Source organism: Vanellus vanellus (genome assembly GCF_965231255.1).
Source record: "Vanellus vanellus genome assembly, chromosome: Z".
NCBI lineage: Eukaryota > Metazoa > Chordata > Aves > Charadriiformes > Charadriidae > Vanellus > Vanellus vanellus.
In genome coordinates this window covers 70,408,355-70,434,414 of record NC_138908.1, presented here as the reverse complement: position 1 = coordinate 70,434,414, position 26,060 = coordinate 70,408,355, and the positions used below count along the sequence as shown (strand labels likewise).

The 26,060-nt window shown below is 36.0% G+C and overlaps 1 protein-coding gene across 1 annotated transcript in view; it reads right to left on the bottom strand.

Moving 5' to 3' along the window:
* WDR70 (WD repeat domain 70) overlaps positions 1-26,060 on the bottom strand; it is a gene marked incomplete at its 5' end in the record, with an annotated part of 140,027 nt that overhangs the window by 94,037 nt on the left and 19,930 nt on the right. Inside the window, 2 exons of the mRNA XM_082496965.1 lie at positions 4,688-4,821; positions 9,992-10,051. Of these exons, the coding sequence (XP_082353091.1) occupies positions 4,688-4,821; positions 9,992-10,051 (194 nt within the window). The remainder of the gene's footprint in view (positions 1-4,687; positions 4,822-9,991; positions 10,052-26,060) is intronic.

Sequence of the window (26,060 nt, the reverse complement as noted above, 5' to 3'; positions counted from 1 at the left end):
ATAAAGTTTAAATACACCATCAACACTGAAACATGACAGTAGATAACAATCTGCCTAGTCGACTATGTCTTAGATGATAGCTCATTATCTGTAAAGGTTTTCTTACACACATCTTCTATTGATTGACAAAAGCTGGGACAGAAATCATGGAATAATAGCAAGATGACAAAAATTATTAACTGAAAGTGGTAAGGTGGCTGATAAGTAAGAAATACATTTCCAGTTTCAGCATCTTCTCTCAGCATTCTGCTTTAAGAACAAAGTTCACTGCAGTCAAAGTCTGAACCAGATACCCCTTTGATCCCCTGCCCAGCTATACTCCACTACAAGGATGGCGAAGAATGCAAAAAAGACTATCCACTCCACACCTGACAGAATTCATATCCTGGCACATTAACAGAATGTGCACAATAATGTTACTTTATATTGATGCTTCAGCTCTGCAGCCAAATTAACTCCAAATTAAGGACTGGAATGCATTTGTCAGCTAGATTTGGATTCCCAAGGCATCCAAACTGTCCTCAAAGAAGTATCTTCCTTTTGTTGAAGAACATGTGCATTCAAATCCTAGTAACTTTAAGGAAACTATGTTTTAATAGAACTTCAAATCAGTAAAATTAACACTCAGATGATCAACAAAACCAACTATGCAACTTGCAACTTAATAATTTAACTTTTCACATCCTATATGGTAGTGCCTTTATGACTGACTGAGTAGTAGCTATTATCTGTTAAATCTGTCCTCAAACTGTGAGTTACTACACAAAACACATAAAACATTGCAATACATATTTTAAAAGTTCTGCATTGATCATAGCAATGTAAACTAAGCATAAGTTCCTCATTCAAAAAATGTTTGTTTGGCAAAACTGATTACATTATAATTCAAAAGCCAAAAATTGCTTCAAGCACCCTATTATGTAATACAAACTGGCAGCCAAATTGGCTGAAGTATTATAAACTCTGATTTTTAGTAGAAAGGAGACACTCAAATCTGGGAATTTCCGAAATGGATCACAGGCGACGTCTGAAAAAGCATCCTGAGTCTCAAGAGCAAAAATGGATACTTGCTCAGAAGAGGGGAAAGAAGGCCAGCCACGTTAAACTCAGAGGAAACACTGAAAAAATTAACAAGAAACCCACAAGAAAAAGAATATCTAAAGTCTAGAATATTCTCTGCAGACAGCTGATAAACTAGACTAATGAATCCACCAGATGCAGCTTTAGAGCAACAAGCATATCTTAGGAATTAAAAAATTTTCCCCAGTTGTACTTCCCAGTGCTCCTGCTGTATCACCCGATTCATACAAAGCACAAAATATTCTTGAGCCCCACCTCAGTACTGCATGCACAATGAAGTACTTCCCTAGTTATATTTCTCGTCTTGTAATGCTGAAATCATCAAAAGAAAATACCCATCTCCAAAGCACAGATTCATGTTTTGCACTTTTCATTACTGAAATGTAAGAACCAAAAATAAACATTTAAAAACTATACTAAAAGATTATTTTTGCTTCATTCGTTATGAGGATTTGGCCACTAGATATGACCAAACGGCTTACCCTGAAGTAAAATCAGATTTCTGAGAGAATCCAAAATATGTAAAGGCCTACAGAGTCTTCTGAGAAAACTTTTTCAGACACTAAAGTACTGAAATTAAAACTACAGACACTAATACTTTTAACATGGCACTGTTCATAATTTGACCAATATGGTCTCATTGCTTCTTTATAGTTCTATATGACTGTGTTTTAACAAACTTTGTTTTCATCTTAGATTTAAAGTTTCTTATAACAAGGAAGAGCACCTGATTTTACAGTCTCTACCACAATGGCATCATAACTAATAATTCATCAAATCAGTCATGAGAAAAAATTACTCAGAGAAAAGATTTCTACAGCCTTTATCTAAAGGAAAAAACCCACCTTTGTGACTGTACAATATGACCTTTAAAATCACGTCCAAAAATTGATTCTATAAGCAGGGTATTTGCAAAGCCCCAGAAGTTACCGCTTTTCAGATGTTTATTGGAGTATGACCAAGAGTGAGGCTCTACAGTGGCAGTTCTTAAAGAAAATATTTTTGCTTCTTATTAATGTTAAAGTCTTGAGAAACTTACAAAAACAGTCCCCTTTAATAGCATTAATCCAAGTCATTTTGGTTTAAAGCTGCCAAATGTGCATAGTACTTTCTGCCAGGACCCCCAGAACAGAGCTACATACGTGAGTGAACCACAACATACAGATAATTTCTACACACGTAACACAGCTTTGCCTTATGCTTGCCTTTGCCTTTAACACCGAGGTGTGGTTTGAACACACTAGGGTTTTTTTTTTAAGGATTTTTTGGGGGTTTTTTGGTTTTGGTTTTTTTTTTTTGGTTTGGTTTTTTTTTTTTTTTTTACTTACATCCCAAATCCAAGGAGAAATTAACTGCGTAACCTGATATTTTGCTACAAAATGAAGCCTGGACAATATAGAATTGTTTTCAGGCTTTTTTATTTTTTAAATGGAATTAAAGTTATGGCTCCAGAACTGGATTTCTGCTAACATCTAAAGCTTCCATACCAGAACGTCTCAGAATTCTCTGAAATTAAGATCTGTGAATGCTAATAGTCCTTGCAATAAATTCCATAGTAAAAAAAAAAAAAACAAACATAAAATATATATACACCTGGGCATAAGTTATATAATATTCCACATAGTGCTCACCAGCATGCCTCAATGTCAGCATGAAAGAACTTTTTCATGAGTTTGGATCTTTTTACCAGACAGAGCTACAGTTCCAGTCTGATGTTTACAAAACAATACAGAAGGGGTATTTAAATGCTATACTTTTAAAAATCCAAAATTAGTACATGGGAATTGCAACATAAGTGGCATTCCCAAACTCTTCAGCAGTCAATTCTATTTTTAGTATTATTTTATATTTAGATTTTTATGTATTTCATTTATACTTAAACATACTCAAACCACAAGAATGTATATGTAACCAAGAACATTCATATAAAAATACTTATGAGATACTTATAACACACTAAATGAACAGTGGCAGGGATAACAAGCACTTTAACCTCATATTTTACCATCATTTTTTGCCAAAAGGAAGTTACAAATGTATTTGGCAAGCTGTTTTCCTTGAAATGGAACATTAATGTACACTGTACTTGCAGTTTTCATACCATATTTATGTCATATACTTCTATTACCATGTACTACTAAATTTGAATGCGGTCTTCTGCTCAATTTGGAAATGGTTCAGTTAAAGTAAACTCCTACTGTGAGAGTAAAGACTGTCAGCTTGCTCAGTTATGATGGACGAGAGGAAAATACCATTTCTATCCTGCTAACTAATCATGTAAATGAAACTCAGGCCAGAAGAGTCTGAATGTGACTTCATATTTGGAGAATTTTATTTATTTATTTACTTCAAAGCAGCATGTTTACTAAGTTATGTTTTCAAAGTACATGTGCCATTCATTGGTTTATTATAACAATATAAGCCTGTCAAAGACATTAGAATTGAATAATGAATCAAAGCACACTTCTTGTTTTCCTGCTTTTTCACAGTTTAGAACATCAGTAGAATCCCTTTCTATTTTGCTCCTTTTCAGGCTAACAGCCCCAACTTTTTCTCATCTTTCATTATCTAGATTTTTGGCACATCTATAATTAGTCATAAACATTTTAACCTTCCAAACTGACCAAAACTCAACCTTGTAATACAGTAATGATTAAAATTAGACATTCTAAGGACTACTTACCGTGCATCATAAAATTCAATCCCTTTTTTAAGCATACCAAAGTATCTTATGAAGTGCACCACATTAATTAGACATTACAAAGTACCTTGCTAAGAACAACTGTATTACTAATTTATGCATGTGTTTATCTGAAAGTTTGCTGTGCATGAGACATGCACTCCTTTTGAAGGAGTTACATAGTCCAATTCTCTAGAATGAACTGAGTTCATGTACTGTTCACTGTTAATTCAGCAAGTAAATTAATTCAGTTCATTTACTTGCTGAGTTACCAGTGAACAGTATGGGTAGTATGGAAATCACTCTCTAAAACATGCTTCCTTTTTTTTAATTTACAGATATACATATTTAGATAAATGTAAATAAGCATATAGCTTTTTTCCTTTAAAAAAGATAATAGACTTTTTAATGCACACTATGCAGCTATTCAATTATCAGTGCAATGCAAAGGACCAGTGCTTCCAGAAACAGACAATTTAGTGAAAATTAGATACTCTGTAGTTGCTGATTGCAGCAACTACACAGGCTCTCCACAAAGGGGTCAACTGTTTTAACTTTCTTCTCTTCTTCAATAATTTTATATAAGCAGCCTACATTTGGAACGTCTATTCTATTAATTTTGATTCCAATTATGAAGGTCAACCTGTCTCTTTGAGAGGTTCATAATCTATTTGCTATAACAAACTATAACAATTCAATCTGCAAATTCCCCTGTAGCTTTCTAAAAGAGCAAAATATGCAAGTCATTGGAAAAACCATGAGAACACGTAAGCAGACAAGTTCTTAGGTTCACATTCCATTTACCACAAAATGTACAATGGGTTACAAAAGCCCTTTAAACAAGCTATCTTACAAGGATTTTGTGCATTCTATTAGGAGCTTAATATAGGCACAGTCTCAGGTTAAAAAGGCAGTCTTCATGCCTACCATTCACAAGGCTGGAGTGACCGAAAAGCTTGAAGAGAGGCATCCATTCCAGCAAAATCCCAAAATTTAACATCATAGTCATATCCACCAGTTATCAAACGGGCACCTGAAGGATCCAACCCCAAAGCAGAAACCTACACAGGGGAAAAAAAAAAAAATGAAGATAACTGAAGCTTTTTGTTACTTTCTTTCTTCAGGTGTCACCAAAATATAAAATAGTACTAAAGTAAAAAAAAAAAAATAAAAATATGTGTGCTAGTTTTTTTCTAAAATACATCAGCTATATTTCAGTTCTAAATTTTCGCTAGCTTGTATAATGTCTGAGTACTTTGGAAAGAGTAGGGAGAATAGAAGTGGAACTTACATAATCTGAATAAACCACTGAAGACAGCTGAGAAAAGTTAGTTTACAGTGTTTGCTTTTTAATAATCTCATTGAAGAATTTGGATACGTTTCATTTCTATGAAGAAAACTGTACTCCAGACTTTTCTCAAAAGTACAAATAATATTTCTATTAAGATACTGAAATGGCATTTAACTTCCATACGTTTAAGATTTTGCTCTAGTTTATTCAAGAGAGTTCATCTGTGCATATATGTTGTTTGGTTAAATTTCTCTTCTGACAAAAAGACAAAAATAAAGTATTAACCTGATTAAAAAAGAACCACAGATTTAAAAAAGATGTTATAACTAAAAAAGCTCAAAAGAAACTTACCAAAACCCATTTGTTTTATATACAGAACTAGCTGCGCTTAAAGCTACTCAAGAACTTTGAGGAAAGAATGTTTAATGCTCATTACTGTCATTTGTTATCCTCAAATCAAAGGTTGATTAAAATGGGATTTTAATTCTCTATTTGAAGAACTTTATTACAGTAGTTTTCAAATCACCATATGGAGAAGTGGCAGTAACAGAAAGCATCTAACTGATTAAATATCCTTTCTTTTACCTTCAAAACTATTTCTTCTCATTTCTCATCTGTGAAAATATAATCTCCTACCATGATTTCAAATATTAATACAAGATTAGCTACACAATGTGTTTAATAAATTTGTAAGTAAAGAGAATAACTCTCCAAAATTAAGTTGTCTACATGAGATAGCATTGAAAAGTGATTTCAAAAACTGTAAAACAAGAGTGTTTTTAGTATTACTCAAATTTATGCCCAACCTGAAGTGTTAAAATGACTGAAAAAGTTTCCATGAGAAAACAAAACTCATATGGAATTCATGCTTAGGTTTTGTGCCCTAGAACACTACTTAACCTCTAACAGGCATTTCAAGTTAGGCAGACCAGGGGTAAAACCAAGACTCTAACCAGAGGATGACTTTTAACCACTGGACAAAAACTTGGGTCATCCAACATACATGAGATAGATAATCATCAGATTCAGAAACCTTTTCACAACAAGGAAGGCAGTCTTCAACACAAGATAATATTATTATTATCATAAGTTCTAGAAAGTTCCTGGAAAGGGATTTGAAGAGATGAGCCAGAAAATTACGAAGGAAGGAAAATAATCATATAAGTCTGAATGTTCTTGGTGGAGTATAAAAAACTGGGGGGGGGGGAAACACGACAATCAGGCAAAGAAAGCATATACACCATAAAAGAAGGCAAAGCCTTAATTTCTGAGTCAAAGATAACACCTGAGAATACTGTCATGGCTACACGTGAGCAACACTCAACTTCGGGGGGGGGGGAAGAGGAGGGAAATCAGGCCAATTACTTTCAGATGCCTAAAGCTGTATTAAAAATTCCAGATATTGAAGTTTTAAAATTACAATAATTTGCATATAAGTACGCTCGGCTGTATGTATCTTCTTTACATGTATACGTGAAAAGTACTGACACTCACTATGACTTAATGCAGACACATAGAAGTACCTTCAAAAAACCTTGTCTGAAAGATGTATCAGTCTACTACTACTTTTTTTTTTTTTTAAAGCTTTAGTATATACACTGTGTTACGGAGACTTTTAAAACTTACGTAAACTGTTGAATAGTTCCCACACAAAACACTGTTTAAAAAATGGAATTTAGCATGAGATATTCCCTTCTCCATGCCCCATTGAAAAAGTAACCTACAGAAAATAAATGTTTCAATAAAAACACCAGTTACAAATGGAATTTATTCTTTAAGATGGACAATTTGTTTTTCTAAAATTAAGGTCTCCTTATATGAAAGAGTCTTCATTCTCCAGCTTCATGTAGAAAAGGTTCACTTGGGTATTCCTTATTTTATCAAAGACTTATTTCTAGTCATCTTCTCCTTAAGGCTCACATTGAGTGCCATCATATAGCCAACAGTTTGAAAAAAGTACTTTCAAGAAAACCACGATGTTGCAGAAATGATGCTGCTGCTCATCAGGCAACTGACTCGTCCTTAATCTAATCGTCCTGCACTATATTAGAGGCATTCACTTGCAGAAATCTTAGCTTTTGTAGAAGGTCTAAAACCTCATTCTTCTAAAGAATGCAAAGGATCATCAGACATCCTAATCCAGTGCCCCTCAAAAAAATCTAGTTTACAGAGTTACTAACAGATTCAACATTTTTCTTTTTACTTCCCTGAATCAAATGTTTAGATGTACTGCTTTGTGCTATCCCTAAGAATGAATTAAACTCCACTTAGTGATTGTCACTGTGACATACTTGTTTTTCTTTCAAATAAAACAGATGCAACCTCTTATGTGTTTCCAAAAAAAAAAAAAATGCCCTTTTTAACATTTAAATGCAAATTATGAACCCTATTCACTTCATTCATGATTTCTAACATGCGGAAAAACAGGGCATCTCCAGATTAATCATGCATTCAATTAATAGACTCAAGTGTTCTATTCTACAATAATTACTATAGGAAGGAGCAGCTGTGATACGAGATGTTAGAAAGCACACTGTTCAGAATACCTCTGATTATGTATTCTTTTTTATATCCACCTATGTATCAAAAGTGTCAGGAGAAAAAAATATAAATATATATATCCCTGAAGTTTCATTGCGAACAGTAACTCCTATTACACTGTATAAGCAAGGCAACCGGGAAATTAATTGGGTTTCTGGAAAGAATCTCCAGCTTGGGAAATCTTTTCTGAGACTTTTCAGCTGCGCAGGAATAGAGTCATCATCAAACCCACGATGATTAGACTGAAGAGGTACAGATGGGATACATAAGTTTAGCTGAAATACAGTACACTGTACGAACACAATGAGAAGACTGGATTTTAAAACGTTACGGTGAAACACTGATATCAAGATATGAAGTTGCTCCCTTCCTTATATGTGCGTAATGACGTGCATAAGTGCTTTCATTATTCTAAAACAAATAAAACAAAAAGACAGTCCTCTTACAGAAGAGCTGTTTGGTTTTTTTTCAATATGTTTCATTCACTGCATCCAGTCTAATCCAACTGTGCTATATATACCCACACTATAATTCACCTCTGCTCTAGGTGATGACAGCTGCATTCTCATGCAGTTAAAGTACCTCAGAAGTCTTCCAAAACCATAACTTCCACTTTACAAGGCCATTTAGTTAGAAATAACATGAGCTTATGCTTTAAGAAGACATCAAAAGATTTACTGGATAAAAAGAAAAATAATTCAAAAAATTTTCCATAATAAAAGTTTGTCAGAAAATGTATTCAAGAAACATACTGTAGAAGCAATTACTGTCACGTGCAAAATGTAACTGCTTTGCACTAGTACACTAGTATGCATTTCCCAGTATCCATAGAAATTAGTATGCAACAGTTACATGCACTGTGTGTATTAAAATCCACTCTAATTTTGTTTAGTGTAGTACAATGCATCTTTTACAGGCCTTAAAAGAGAATGTTTCTCGATTTTCATTTATAACTCACTTGCTACTTCTCCCCTCTCCTCACTCTACGACTGTACATCTAACTCTATGATAAAACAAATGGGTAAGCCTTATCATCTCTCCACACTCCAAGACAGACCACAAAGTTTGATGCCAGATTAATGAATAGACACTTCTGAAAATAACTATTTCTGAAAGCTTATAAAAAAACATTTATGATCTACACTGTTAAGTTTAAACCCCCAGAAAACACCTTTAAAATCCCAATATTGAGAAATTAATTATTAAAAATTCAAATTTTAAACTCATTATTAACGATGTTTAATGTTTTAATTTGATATATGTTAATTTAATAAGCTTATTATTAAATAATTAATATTGTTGAATGTTAAAATACTACATGTATGATTATATTAATTATATAAACAGCAAATGAAACCATGAGTTGTCTTAAAAATCCAATAAAAGGAAAATTATACATTTCCTTAGATCATTTAAAACCTCATGAAAAAGCATTTTTCTCAATTTTTGTTGTTGTTTTATTTCTCCTTCCTTTCTTCTTTTTCCCTTTCTCCCAAGAAATTCTCAGGAATGCCGTAAGTGAGAATTGTATTAACTAGCTGACATTGCTTTCATGGAAATATAATAACAATAAAAGGAATTCTAGTATTATTTTGTATTCTCGTATTATTAAGCTGTGGCCCAAACTGAAGAGCATAAACAGCAGCAGCAAGTTTTTCTTATGACCAAAGAAGAACATGGGGAAAGGATTTAGGAACAGATTCAGGGCTATTCATGGCCAGAAAATAAATTCCATTCTTTAAAAATAGATCTTAAACCAATCAGCAAATAAAAGCAGTTGAATTGGTGTTGGAAGATGAGGTTACCCAGAGATAAAAATATTGAGAACAAAGAAGTGATAGTTCCAAGTCGGACAGTGGTTCTTTAAAAAGTAAGCGAAGGAGCAATATTGGAGGTGAAACCTAGAAAACATGCAGTCAAAGACAAAGCACAGGGTTTCAAGAAATTGAGAATGGCATATAAAAGTCACTTAAAGATTCAATGAGAATGAAGGAGACCTGTATTCAGCTACAAAATAGTCTTAGAAAGTTCAGCAATAACATTCTCTTTGAAATCCATGACCAATCAAGGAAAGGTCTAGATTAGATTTCTGTCTAGATTGGGAAAGTCTAGCCTAGAAGAGGAACTTTAACAATTGTAGAGAGTATGTTTGACAAAAGGAAGAAGAAAATGAGACTACAATTGAGTCAAATGGAGCCATGTTTGGGTTATTACAATCCAGTAAAGAGGCAACCCTAAAACACACTTTCAATTGCAGTAAGAAAAGAGCTAGACTAAAACAAATTCAGAAAGATAATTAGCTTCTTGAACTTTAGCTGACAATAAGTATTTGTTAAGTCATTTCATAGACTGGCTCAGTTCTAGAAAAACAAGAAGTGTTGAAATGTGTTATCACTTACTGTTTTTGTCCCATGTTGGAGTGTAATTTCATGAGAATCTGGAATTTTCTTGATGGGGTTCTGGAAAAAAAAAGAAAATCTACCTCTGTGAAAACAATGCTATGACCAAAAAAAAAACCCAATCAAACAAAAAACCCAATACTGCAATATATATAAAATTAAGAAAGGTTTCCCTCACACCAGCCATAACCTGAGGAGAAGAAAGCAGGGGGAAATCAGAAACAAGACAGTGATTCCAGTTTTTTATTTTCATGGATATAACCCTGGAAATATGAGGAATAATTGTTAAAAAATATGAGACTACCTTAATAAAGAACAAAAACAGGAAAAGATTTCCTGTTTTTCCTCTTTAGAAAACATTAAAATTTTCTTTTGTTCTTAATCACCAATATCTAACAATCTTGAATTGTGATTTAGTCAACCTGTCATTATTATACAACATCTTTTCAATAAAAGGACTCTATGAAGTAAACAAAATTAATGAAAAAATATAGAATTCATTACAGGAGCTAAGTTATCTATGTGTTTTATTAAGATCATGGACTGGCTTCCCACTTCCACTTGTGCCATTATCCCCAGCTCTCATGGGTCTTCACACCTGCCGCTTCAATAGCGCCCATAGTTAATGTACTTCAGGAAATTTCATTTAATAGCAACATAAAGATCAAAGGCAATTATAGTTTAAACAGCTAACACATCACACTAACATCTCTAACACAATTATGAAAATATTTAATTTACACAGGAAGAAATGTACTGAAAGTACCCAAGTGATTGCAAGGTTCAACAAAAGTAATTTCAATCTTTATTTTCAAAATGCTCATTTGCGTGGTACCATTTAAGTTTCCTAAAACAGACACAATCTATCATTTTGATGCCCGACATCTCTGTTACAGGTTTCTGTTGCTGAAGTCTGATTTTAAAACAACTTGAAGCGCACTTTATATTACATGTTATATCTCTTTCCTCATCCATCTCTGCCAATTTCTTTCTTTTTACATGCTTGCCACCAAAAGTATAACATTGGTCTGATTTCCTTTATACTTGTTTTAGATAAAACTGAAACTTTCATTATCTTTGGTTTAGCCAAATCTACCTTTCTTCTACCTTTGTTTCTTGCCACTAATAACAGCTCCAATTCCTGAAACGACTGTATAATGTCTTTCCGTTTTCACACATGCATATACAGAAATAAGCCAGCAGAAGACTCATACTCTCTGTTTTCACACCCACAGCATATGCACATCTTCAGTAGTCACAGGTGTTTGAAGGGCAACTCAAGTATTAGCATGGAAATCATACATGCACCTGAGCAAAAAAATATTTGTGGGACTGTGGTTCATGCTAAGTCTGAAAAGGTAAAGGTTTACAACTAGTTACACATGACATTGTGAAAGGAATAGCCCACATAGCATAAAGAGACATTTCCATAGACTCAGTGGCTTACAAGTTGAGAAGCAGGTGTAACTCAAAATTTCCAAGTGAAGCTGTGATTACGAAAATAAGTTTACTGTTCAACTGACACTATAAAGCACCTGGAAAAAAAAGTATAATTATAATTAAAGAATTACGTTTTCCATGCCTCATCATTCCCTGCACTATAAATTGGCATTTGCTGTTCTCAGGATGCAAAAAACTGCTCAACAGCTGCTGCCTGCACTTGCCATCTAAGCACATTCCATAAAAATGGAAGTGTGAAAAGGAAACAAACAGCTTCCAAGATTCACGCTGCCACCACCCACAACAAAAGATCATGGAATCATAGAACGGTTTAGGTTGGAAGCGACCTTAAAGATCATCTAGTTCCAACACCCCCTGCCACACCTTCCACTACACCAGGTAAAGATGTACAAAAGATGTACTACTACCATGAATCAAAGGCTTTCAAGGAAGCCATTTGCTGCTGGAACAAGAAACAGCATTTTGGTCATTCTCATCTTCATCACTGCAAGGTGATTTTGTATTCCAATCCACTTACTGGAATATTATAAGGTTGCCCATTTCATACACCTTGCCATAAAGGGAGGTATCGTATGTCTATATTGCATCAGCACTGAATTTAATTCTGAGAGGGTATCTTAACTACTTTCAAGAATGCAAACAACAAAAATTAAATTATTAATAAAGAAAATGTGCTAGAACAAACTTACTTAATTTTAATTCCTAGCTCCTCCAGATGACAATAATCAAATCTCTCTTTTAATGAGAACAGTGAACCACCCCCAGAAAAAACATTTTTGCTTTACAGTGCACTCATGCTGAACACTGTTCTGGCTACTTATCTTTAAGGGAGAACAACAGATAGGACTACATTCTGCCACCTGATAAATCAAACACCCTAAGCCTGAAAGTCAGACATTTGGCGAGTGCTAGTGTTGCTACACTCAGCACTGTCCAAGGGATGGCTGAGAGTTGAAGTAACTGTTCAGACTTTTCAAAACAAAAAATTAAGATAACAATGTCCAGGAACATATCTTGGCATAACATCTTCAAATCAGCCAAGCATTTACAAAAAAACAAGGTGGCTTGTTCTATTTTAATAACTGTGAACTTCCTAAATGACTGAGAATGCTATAAATATCTCTAACCTGCTACAACAAACGCCTATACGTGCACACAAAAATCAGATGCAACTACCACTTTTCCAGTTATTACATTCCAAATAAGGAATGCCATAAAATCCTTTTTTCACACCCTCAAAGGAAATCATACTTAATACATTTTATGCTGATGTGAACATCAGGATTCCATGTATACTGGAATATTACTGTAAGTCTGAAAAAATAAAAAGGTAGAGTTTGCCCGAAGTGTACTTGCACTTCCAGGTCTTCCAGTTATAGCTTGGATTCCAGCTGCTACATTTACAGAAATTGATTTTAGTATTTCAATAATGCTGTTCTGGCAAATTCGTATTATGGTTAAAACTAGATGAGATGAAATCTTTACAGAATTTTTGTTAGCTTTCTTTTTTTTTTTTTTTTTTTTTTTTAAAACATATCAGGAAAAGACATGTTAAATTTCTCATTCTCTTTCAGGAGAAAGAAAGAAGAAAGGAAAAGAGGTTTGGTGTTGACATATCTCCTAATAGTTTTACAAAAATTCTCAATTCCCTAGCTTAAATAAGATTAATATATATTAAATCTGTGAAATAGTGTATTCTAGGAGTTCACAGTTTTTCTAAAAAATGAAAAGTCTTACCTTTTACATAATTTCTGCAAAGAGGCACTGCAAGTCAGGCATCACATCTGCAGTTTGCGGTTACATTTTTTCACAGAATTCCAGCCCCAGCTGACTGTTAAGCTCCTGTGCCTGACAACACTCTTCTATTCACTGCATCACTGTCCCTAAATACTGTGGAATTTTTTTTCCTTGTTCCTTTTGGGAGCTTCCTTATCCTCAAGCAATATTCAGAAAATATGACACTAGAAACCACAGGCTGAAACTAGGTCGGAATCCCCAAGATCTCTTGAGAAAAACCAAAGACAAAAATGAAAAAAATCAAACCAACCAACGATGCAGGTCAAACCAGATAAGTGAGAGAATAGACACAAAAAGGAAAAATTAGGTAAAATCTAGCTTTCTACATCCTACAAGATATCCTTCAATATCCTTGAGATTGTGAATATGGGCAATAATAATCACTGGGACTTGACAGAAGACAGAGGGATACAGAAGGTGGCAGAAGAACGTGCTGGTATATTTATGACAAACATTTGGCTTGGGGAGAAAGTTAGGTCCTACCAAAGTAATAAAAAAAAAAAAATCCACTAAATAGTACCAGGGAGAAGAATCTACAATTAATAAATACCTCAGCCTTTACCAGCTGTTAGCCTTTCTAACAGACTGACCACCCAAAAGGTATTTTAGAATTACTTCAGAATCACCATTAGATTATGTTCACAGGCTTAAACAGATAAAAGCAAAGGCTATAAAAAACTAAATGTAGATTCCACAATGACATATTCTGCTGATCTCAAATACACAGTAACTGCAAACTGCACTTGGTGAAAAATAAATTCATCCACTAGAATCTGACCTCTCCCCCACTAAAAATACCCCTACAAGTTAGAATATAGGTCCTCGAATGACTCACGTTTTCATGGCCCAACCAGAGAAGGGCAGAATGATGCATTTATGCCTAAAAGTATGTCTACTTGGCATACAAGTATCTAAAGGGTGGGTTGAAGAAGGATGGAGCCAGGCTCTTTTCATTGGTTCCAAGTGACAGGACGAGGGGCAATGGGCACAAGTTAGAACACAGGAAGTTCTGTTCAAATACACGGAAACAGTTCTTTACGGTGAGGGTGACAGAGCACTGGCACAGGCTGCCCAGGGAGGTTGTGGAGTCCCCTTCCCTGGAGATTTTCAAGCCCCGCCTGGATGCAGTCCTGAGTCATGTGCTCTGGGCAATCCTGCTTTAGCAGGGGAGTTGGACTAGATGATCTCTAGAGGTCCCTTCCAACTCTGATAATTCTGTGATTCTGTGATTCTGTGATACTGCTCTGTTAGCAGATGTCTGTATTTCACAAAGTGGAAATTATCTTGTCTGAAAGACACTTGCAAGCTACAGGTAATCTTTCACACACCAGGCCCTTAAATGGGAACTTTTCTGGGCACCCAGACGACTACAGTTTAACAGAGGAAACAAGACAATTTTTTTCTCTGTGTCGTCAATGGTCCTTAGATTCCAGTATGGAAGATCTTGCCTTCCTTGAGGATTTCAAGATCGTATGCTGCCCTGGAAGAAAAGACAACTTTCCTTTTCTGGATAGCTCCTGCGTTCTTAGAGCTCTCCTGAGTCGCTGACTTGCTGGAGACTTGCAGAGACTTCTCATTTGTGGGAGCAGAGCTATGGTACAGCACGGAGAAAAACATGCAAAACTACAACTGGTTAAACTAAGCGCGTGCATTTTCCCCGTCTTGAGCAGGAGAAAAGGTTAAAGTTGGCTTGGCTACTACTTACTTTAAATACCTCAAGTACTATACTAAAAAAATCTCTTCTGCTGGAAATGTAAACACTCACACACTGCTCTTTTGAGTCTCTTGTTTGCTACACTCCACATGGAAGATGCCGCCTGTTCACGGGCAGGAGTGAAGAGAAGGAGGCAAGAGCTACACTTTACAGAGACTTCTCCATTTCTGGTGAAACTGCACGTTTCACAGAACAAATTTAACAGAGGTGGTCTGACACAGATGATTGCTGCCTCACTAGAAGATAGATGGAATAACTGGACTTCTAATGGACAGCAGAAATAACTGGTGGCAGTGGGAGGGGGACAAAAAACACTAGCATCAAATGGTGATGAAATTACCTTCATCTGCTTAAGAAACTGCAGCAATTCAAACTCCCAAGTGAAGGACTCCCTGCACAAAACCATGTTTTAGTCATCCAAATCCCAGGCGTTCTGGCAATTAAGAAAAAAGAACTTTCTATTTTCAAGCATTTTGTTTAAATACATCATATTCATGTTTTCTTTTAAGTTTTTTTAAAGCCTTCCCACTTCTTCTTCAAAAAGACTATTGCACAGAAAAGCAAATGCCACAGTGCTGGGGCACAAGATTGGGGAAGGAGGAAAGTTTGAGAGTCTTTGAAAGGCTTTTATTTTAGACTCCAGCATACAGACTGACAGTGCTGAAATCTTCTTCCTTGTGACCAGAGAGTAGCAATTTTTCAGATCTTCCATTCTTCTTCAGAGAAGAGTTTAAAGTAATAAGCATGATTAAAAAAGAGTAATCAAGAGTGACAGGAGCAGTTAAAAAGAGAAATGTAATGTCTCCTAATTAAAATTTTCGTGCTGTAAATTATGTAATATATTGAAAGAAAATGCTCTTAAGAGATTTAAGAATAAAACAAGTGGGCAGACAACTCATCAACAATCACAACAGAAAAGATGGGATTGTTGATGTGGTAATTCCCAAAGCAGAGAGGAACACCACTACAAGCTCTTCCAATTTAGACAGATAAAATATCACAGAAAAACACCGAATTGTGCAGATAAACTGTTAGAACAGCATCACAAAAATCCCATCCAACTGCTGCAGTATCTAGGCACAAAAATATGCTAATACCAATAGCAGAAGGCTTTAAACTACTTTTATTTTAGAAGTTACAAAAAAAAAAAGAAAAGCAACTCAGGTTTGCTGTTGCTTGCTAATTTCTGAATCAGATGTGTTTGGTTTACACGTCCACGTATTCTCTCTCAAAAGACACCTAATGTACAACCCAAATGCTTCTCTTTTCAGTGGAAAGAAGCTACAGAATTCCATCAAATTCCGTAGGGTGACACTTGCACAACCTCCCTGTATTGCAGTTAAGTTCAGAGTCACAAACATGCAGTTTTTCTTTTCTACCTCACATCCAACTTTGATAGATATTATGTCCGTGTAAGTGAATGATATCAAGAGACTATTCTACTGATGATGAATGGAGAGAACAGAATCTTGTTTCATCCTTCAGTGTCAGGTCTGAAACACTATTAGAAGAAAGATAAAAGGGTGTGGAGGGGAGTGTTTCAAGATCTGGAAGAAAACATGCCTCATTCCTCTTTTCAGACTAGAAAAATGTTTTAAGCTGTTAGGCACCCAGCTGAATTTTCCATGAGAGCAGTGAAAATGGAAGACAGTAATAAGAGCCTAAATTGATTTTTTCTGTTCTTTTTAAAACGCATTCTGCAAACAAACACACACTGACATTCATGTTTAGTTCCACAAGTTACACCTCATGCACTGATTAAAACCATATTACTTGTAAAATGGGCAGGTTTTCTGAGTCACAATTTTATGTTATTTTCCTCCATAACTTAAAGTGAAAATAAATGTCTAAGATATACACTAAGGTTGCACAAGTGTACACTCAAGAGAAAGATGGAGTACAAAAAAAAAAACACAATGTGAGAGATAGGTAAGATGCTGTTTTACAGCAACAGAAAAACAGAAACGTTTTGGGGTTTACAAGAGTGCAGAAGGAAGCATCCAGATTTGAAAGGATGTTTCAACAACTTTTAATTTCCTCTCTTTTAGGTGTTAGAGTTAACATGTGTATTCTGATGCAAATTTACATGTTATTAAACTCAGCTTGGCCCAGATTCATATAATCCAAGTTTATGAATGTGATGCATCTAAATATGGAAAACACTTCAGACTTCCTACATAGCCTTCAAAAAGAGACATGTAACTCCAGAAGACAAATCAGTGTATCAAAAACCTGAATGATCTGGAGACCCCTCCTCTTCATGAATTATTCAGTGAGTGCAGGGCAACCAAATTCCTAACATAGGTGCCTCGATCAGGTTGGATGAATCAGGGCCTACGTATGTGTATTATCTAAAATTTTGGCCCCAAAAAGGCAAAGAAAAGGAAAATATTATGGAAAACAGGAAGATGCATGCAAACATTGGTATTAATCATCTTGGCTGATATTCCTGTGAAACACCCACAATATCCGTCACTCATTGAATAACGTAGATAACACATAACTCAATGACAAATGTAGAAAACCTCCAAAATTAACAGAAATATTGGAAGGGCCCAATAAAATGCTATCTCTCCCAGTTATTCTTTAATTTGGGTAACACTGAAAACAGCACAGAGCTTATATCTTGAATTTTAAGTATGGGAAGACTAAGGTGAGGTTATTCTGTTCTTTAGTGAGCTAAAACGGATTACTCCAGGGTACATTCACGAACTAAGGAGGCACTTAACTAGATGAACTTCCTTTCAAATGCCTATAGGAAGTAAATTTATTTATTCAATATGGAAACAGTACTGTGACTAGCTTCTCTCAACATCATCTAATTCACAGCCTTATGAATTTTTTTCTTATGATCTGAACCAGAGTGCTTTGTCAGGTTTAACCAGCAAGGGAAAAGACTTTAGATTAAATCTTCATTCCAACACATGACTGACTAAAAATAATAATTTTGTAATGTTATTATAGGTCAGATAGAACATATTTTATTAGATGATGGGTCAAATGGTAATTCAGAGACTGTTCCCAGACACAACTAAATCTCCTCTTCCCTTTTATTCTACTTACTGGCACGTCCACTTCTGAAGAGACTCCATTGGCTTAACAATTTAGAAAAGGCATTGCAATTAGAATCTCAGCATGGTTTGCAAATACCTTTTTTAGCTGTAAACATCACACTTTTAAAGTACAGCAAAAAGCCTGCCTGACTTTGGCGTACAAGTATCTAAAGGGTGGGCTGAAGGAGGATGGAGCCAGGCTCTTTTCACTGGTTCCCAGTGACAGGACGAGGGGCAATGGGCACAAGTTAGAACACAGGAAGTTCCGTTCAAATACACGGAAAAACTTCTTTACGGTGAGGGTGACAGAGCACTGGCACAGGCTGCCCAGGGAGGTTGTGGAGTCCCCTTCTCTGGAGATTTTCAAGACCCGCCTGGATGCAGTCCTGAGTAATGTGCTCTGGGCAATCCTGCTTTAGCAGGGGAGTTGGACTAGGTGATCCCTAGAGGTCCCTTCCAACTCTGATAATTCTGTGATTCTGTGACTGTGATCTGTCTCCTGGGAGACAGTTTTAGACAGATTTCAGGAGGTTACTATTTTTCACCTAGATTCTAAAATCGCATTCAAATAATTTCTAAATTTACAATAAGCCCTTGATTTATGAAGTCATAGTTTATATTAATATTTATAACCTGGGAATTGTTCTCACATGTGTACCAGAGAAATCCTCTTGAGCCTTTTCTAATACAAGTTGTAACCACTGATAAAACTGATTCAAATCTAAAATTGCCTGCAGTCGTTCAAGTTTCCTTTGCAGTTTCTGGGAGACCAATTTACTTACGATGAGTGTTCTGGTGATATTTCTGATATGTTACATTCTGCTCACATAACCACCTACCTACTCCATCTTTATCACTGCAGTTTCAAATGCATATAAATACTTCATATTTGCTAAAACAGTATGCACAACTGCCACATACCATCAAAAAGCACCCATGTTCCATCAATACAGTTTTACTACAGCAATTACTACAACCTACCACATTAAGAATGAAAAAAATCACTAGCATTTTCAGTCAGACATATCCTTTATTAACATTGCTCTTTAGAGCTAAATAGAGTATTCCATTTTGACTTAAAGGAATAATTCTGTTTACCTCAAAACAGTAAAACAGCACACACGACTACAGATCAGTTGAAAACAAGGAGAAACAAACCAAACACACAACTAAATTCTTTGCTCTGAAAGCTCTGCTCAGCCTGGCAGGCAACCAAAGAATAGCTCAATTCTGAAATCAGAAAGGACAAATAATTGTGGACTTTCAACTCTTTGGAGTCTAAGTGCCAAATGCTTAGTTCAGATGCAATCAGGCATTACTTGCGCATTCACATATCTCACATCCAGCTTGATAAGAGTTTCTGTACCACACAGATTCCATGCGCTATTTCTACCACAAGGAATATGCCCTAAAAACCACACATGAAAGAATCCAAGAACACAACACAAGATGCAGGACCAGACAACCTAACTTTTATTAATGCATAACATTTTTCAGCTTGCTAGCCAGTTCACTTAATTATTTACATTAAACTCACTCTAAAACATCCTTTATCTAAACTATAGACACTTTATCATTATCACCTCTCAGCAAACATTAGGAAAAAAAGTGTGTGAAGTTCTTTCATTTGACTGACCAAGAGAAACCATGAAAACCAAGGTTACACTAAGACTTCCAGCAGCAGTATCCTACCTTTTAATAATTAGAACACTTGCAGAAGTTTTTCAATCATTAAAACAGCTTTACTGTTCTCCAGATTTACCTTGTGTCTTAAAATGGAATTATTTATGAAGTACTTTAGAATTTAGAAACCATGTATGTACAAAAGTTTAACATTTTTTGCAAAAAAAAAAAAAAAGCCTCCCCTCCGTATATTTTAAAAGTTAGTAATACTATTAAGTCTTTGCAATTCCCACAGCAAAAGGCAATTTTAGTTAGGCACACTTCTATGGAAATACATTAAAATAATAGATGCAGTAGAATAAGTATTACTGTCTCTTTTGCAAGTTTTGTAAGCAGTGGAATTAAGTCCATCAGCAGCACTACACTCTAAATTTTAATTTTGGACTCATCAAAAAGCCAATGCAACCAATAGATGTTCAATATTTGGCACTGCTGCCTAAAACAGACACGGAGATTACTACAACTGAAATAAAATGCATTTTTCCTCCCGTCAAACAAGAGCCTGATGTTAATTTTAAGATTTCTGGTGATCATGTTAGCACAGAATTTCTAAAGCATCAAGGCAATACAAACAAGAACTTCTATACCAGTATAATACCAACCTCATTAGCGAGAAACCTCTTTTAAATTATACATGTCTTAATGACCAAATTAAAACAATACGATACTGGTGCAGAACAATCCTTGACCTTCGACTCAGTGCAATTTATTTCATTCCTGCATACAGCAGTTTCCTCATCTGAAAAATTTGAATAAATAATATATATCATAAAGAATCTGCTACAAGGTTTTATTCAGCAATGCTCATGAAGTTCTTCAAATTCCTCGAGGATCCTCTTATTCTCATCAAACATACTACAGTCAGCAAAACTAAACTATCACATCTCGAGAGAGAGAGTTGTCCACAGACTATACTTTTCAATAGTTTTCCAATTGTGATTGTAAAAAGGTGTTCACTTAAAAGTTTACTCTAGGATCTTGAGATACACAAATTTACGCATACGGACCCACTTAGTGACAAATATTCCAGTAGTCTACAAAAGTACTAATCAATTAGGGTAAGGAATTAAAACAGCAGGAGAAGGGAGGGGCAAAGGCATCAGCTTGTCATGCAAAGAAGATCTACAACCACAGGGCAAAGGTAGGGGGATGGGGGCTAAAAATTACAGCATGTCTAAGTTACTGCAGGAAGGAAAGACAATTTCCTATCTAGCTCCCACAGCTGGTTCCAATTCTATTACTGTTTCGATTACTAATTCTCCCATGCCACCCATAAATTACCTTCAAAACATTAACATTTAAGCTGTCTTATAGCAGCACAATTTTATGTAATGTGACATGAGAATAAATTGCTAAGTAACTTTAACTATGCATCTGGAAAGAGAAAAAGATACATTTATATTGTATGCATGTGAGGTCCACGCTTGGAATAAACTCACCTTTCTCCATGCTTCACTCAGGTATACGCCTTTAACTAAAGCTTATGTCAGAAGAAGGTAGTGCATTATGGCCAGATGATGTATCTCATATTGTTAAAACTGTTTTAATACCCAATGACACTGCAAATAATTTTCAAAGTGTTCAGGGCAAATAATAAGCACTACATTAAAAAATCACAGCCACTGTGAATATCTTGGTTTTATTTTTAATCATAAACCCCATCATTTTTAAAAGTTGTGCCCAAGAGTTATAAAACATGCTTATCTCCTATGTTTTGATAGGATACATCTTACTATAGTATCTATAAATATTGAGACCCCTCCAGCGTATCATATCAAAAATACTGGTTTCTACACACATAATGTAGTCTGAAAATTTAAAATCATTACAATTAAAGCTGACAAGACACACAACTAAACAGAGTGATTGATTTCTACATAGCAATTAAAAAACTATTATTCAGTATTGCTCAGTTGTGGATTATACAGGAACAGAGTAAAGACCCCGACACATTTTCCAGTAGAATGATTCCCACATGTCAAATCCAACACTTATTATAGTCATTCCACAAGGAGCCTGAGGTATAAAAGCATTCAGAAGCAATGCTTTTATTTTTTAACCCAGACTAAGATAAAGATCCGTTGTCTAGACAATACACAAAATTTTAGCTGTGTGCATGGAGAAATAAGGCAAAAATTCAAGCACATCATACCTTACTGAAATGCCCCATTTCAGACCTCTACTGACATTATTGTAAGACCTCATATGTTTTTCTTACTCTGTAACTGCTAGAAAATGTAGAATATTACATACATCCTATGAGATCTTAAATTATTCAACAGGCTTCTTGATCTTCTCAACAAGATACTCCATATACTTGAGTTACCAGAAAAGTCTTCTTCCTTTTCGATTCCAAAATTAAGTTTGGATTATATGATTTCAAATTAAGTTACTATTAGTCATGTACAAAATAATCGTGTTAATCTAGCTGAGGGGGATTAATAGCAACATGCACCTTCAACTTGGTCATGATAAACAGTAAACAATATATCTTTATGTAGTGCAAAGATGACAATTTCTGATGTTCAGATGATGCAATTACTTTCTTTTGGTGTCAAGAAAGAGAAGCATAGTCCATAGATAGAAGGAACTCCAGATTCCAGATTTCAGATCAGGTATCTACTACATATCTGCTGTGCGATTTTCATATAAGACAATCACTTGTTTGTCTAGGTGTCATGTCTCAAATGGGATAAAAAGTCCCATCTTGCAGGTGTGCTACAATGACACAGTAATAAGTATGGTAGGTTTGTTCATGCATTTGAGTTGCTCAGACTCTACCAAGCCAGAAGCCATTATTAATGCCTGTTTACAGAGACCATAGAACAGTTTGGGTTGGAAGGGACCTTTAAAAGTCACCTAGTCCAACCCCCCTGCAATAAGCAGGGACATCTTCAACTAGATCAGGTTGCTCAGAGCCCCAGATAACCTAACCTTGAAGGTTTCCGGGGATGGGGCATCTACCACCTCTCTGGGCAACCTGGGCCAGTGTTTGGCCACCTTCATTGTACAAATTTCCTCCATGTACCAGTCTGAATCTACCCTCTTTTAGTTTAAAACCATCATCCCTTGTCCTACCGCTACAGGCCCTGCTAATAAGTCTGTCCCAGTGTTTCTTATAAGCCCCCTTTAAGTACCAAAAGGCCACAATAAGGTCTCCACGGAGCTTTCTCTTCTCTAGGCTGAACAAACCCAACTCTCTCAGCCTGTCTTCACAGGAGAGATGCTCCATCCTTCTGATCATTTTCATGCCCCTCCTCTGGACCTGCTCCAACAGGTCCATGTCTTTCCTGTGCTGAGGGCTCCAGAGCTGGAGGCAGTAGTCCAGGTGGGACCTCACCAGAACAGAGTAGAAGGGCAGAATCACCTCCTTTGACATGCTGGCCACACTTCTTTTGATGCAGTCCAGGATATGGTTGGTTTTCTGGGCTGCAAGCACACATTGCCAGCTCATGTCCAGCTTTTCATCCACCAGTATTCCCAAGTCCTTCTCGGCAGGGCTGCTCTCAATCCCTTCATCCCCCAGCCTGTATTGATCCCCAGGGTTGCCCCAACACAGGTGCAGGACCCTGCACTTGGCCTTGTTGAACCTTATGAGATTCACATGGGCCCACTTCTTGAGCCTGTCCAGGTCCCTCTGAATGGCATCCGATCCCTCACATGTGTCATACTTTGAGGTACCCTAAGTCCCTTACAAACTAATTTACAAAACAAAATAAAAATAAACACAGAAAAACACATTGGGGGGGGGGGGGGGGAAGAAGAGCTGTCTGTATAATGCTCATATTACACATGTGAAAACTCAACAATTGTTGAGAAAACAGACCTGTGGTACTTTGTATCTCCTGGTTGACTAATTGGTGAAGATACCAGGGAATGCACAGTTCTATGACTACTGTTTCCATAAACAGGCAGGCTAAAAAAACCCGCCAGCAGTTCTTCCCCTGTAACAAGCAAGTGCTTAAACAGAGGTCCAACTTGCTATTCTATCAGAAGAGAAATGAAAGTATAAAAGAAGTCAAAAATTAGCTTGAGAGAAGCAGAGAGCTTATAAACACTTACTGGCTCTCCACAGGAAAAGATGAAGTGGTGGGAAGGAACGTAAAAACCATAAAATAATCTGAATCAAATGCAGTTCAAGAATTTTTGCTCAGATTTGTTCAAATTCCCTGCTATGGACATTTTCCAGACAGCTAATAACAAAGCCAAAAAAAGGATTCTTAATTTTGCATAGTTTGCTGGGCTTGGGAGAATTTAACTCCCATTTCTGGAATTTGTTCTGTAAGCCTGAATTCTTCACATTAACCTCATGTTTGACGTCCACCTTGGACATGTGATCCACGAAGTGATATGGTTTAGTTCTGAAACTAATGCTATCTCACATAACACCTACCACTGCCCCAGGCTTGACTGCTTCCCAGGCCTTTTAACAATTTGCATTTCAGCTCTTGGGAGCCACGCAAAATGGACAGTAGATAAGCTCACAAAACAAATTGTTTTGCCTTGAGTTTTTCAGTGCCATTATTCTGTCTACAGCTAAAGTTCAAAGTGCAAAGTACAGATCACTTGAAGGAACTTTTCTTTACGTGCTTGCTTTTTGAGTTTACCTCGCTTTCTGTATCATACATTCAGATACTCTGGATCCTTACTTCACCTGGATACCACAGGTAATATCCAGCCTGAGATAGCAAAAGTGGACCTCTGAGTAGAGAATGATGGCATCCTCTTGTCTCCAGGTTCTTCTCATGGGATCCTGATAAACCTCTATAGACATGGAGAAACTCCTCCTGGGACACTTTATGTAGGTAAAGTCTCTCTTCATAAAGCAATTATTTCAGAAACCACTATATAGGGCAATCTATAAAAATGGGAAAACCCTGACACTGATGGTAACGTGTTCCTACCTGTGAACCACTTGCCCTTGGAATTTCAGTGCAATACAGAAATAAGAAAATAGAGAAAACAGAAGAATCCTGCTTTTAAAACCCAATGAGGAGTTTGACACAAACATGCACAAAAATTATTAAAATCTACCATAAGGTATTCATGCATTCTCAATACTTCACAGTCACTATAATACTGAACAATTCCAGTAGTGCAGAACGTAAGTAAGGGAACAAGCTAGCAAGAGTGAGCAAATGCATATAAATAGATTTTTGCAGTTGGTTGTGGGTATCAAGAGCTTAGAAGTATCTATTAATACTGACAGTTGCAGGGGAGATACACATTGCACTGTCAAAATTTTGCACAACAAAGGGAGTGGGGGAGTTCTGGCTAAGATGCTGGAATTTTTCATAAGCTTAGATATTTGCTCTGAGATGATAATTACTGTTCAAGTGATAGGCTTGTTTACAAACTTGCACTTAAAGAACTCAAATAACTCATAAGCTGTATTTTGAACTGCATGCAATTTAACCTATCTACCCCAATGGATGGAAGACCTCAGACGACCTCCTTAAAACTTGTAATTACAACAAGGTATGGTACGTTAAGCCTAACGTTTACATAGTAAGTCCTTCTCATTGTAATAGCGCCAAGCTGAGAGATTATTGTCAGTGTGCCTCAGAGCTTCTCCATGCCTTTTCAGCCTGAACAATGTCACAGAGCGAAGTCAGGCAATGTATTAGCAGGGGCTGCCACACACTGTTTTCAAAAAAACCTATGACATCTAAAGCTGGGTTGTTTTCTTTGATGACAGATAAGTGGTTACAATAAATCAAATACTATTTATTCACCTTATTTCAAATGCTAACATTCTGCATATGTGTTTGGATTCTCATATCAGCTCCTGACCTGCAAGACATTATTTCCTAACAAAGAAAGACTAAAACCACCAATAATCTTTCTTTTAGACTATCTGTGCCTCAGTCACTCCTGATTTAATTTTTTTATCTGCAAAAACTGCAATACGTACAAACAGCTTTGACCTAAGACCAGTTATTAGGAAGTTCTCATGCTCAATTTAGTTCTGAAAGTGAGACAATGACATTAGTGGTTGTACAACCATCAGAGAAAACATAACTTAAAGATATTTTCTTGCCTGCATATAAATTAGGTTTAAAATGCTCTAAAGAAAAATTGTGTCACTAACTATGATTCCAAAAATGTGAACAAACAGGAAGTGCCAAGGTTGGCTCCAGAAAAAAAAAAAATTCTTATACTTAAAAAGAAAGTAGGCTTGATACATACATAACCAACAGAAGGAAACATGAATCTTTGCAATCCCACATTTTCATTTTTCTTTCTCTCCATGCTTTTCTAAGTAATACTTAAGAGCAATACTAACTGTTCTTCTGACACTTCCCTCCCTCACAAACAGCAGAGGATCCACACTCTCTTCTTATCCCACCGATTTACTGCT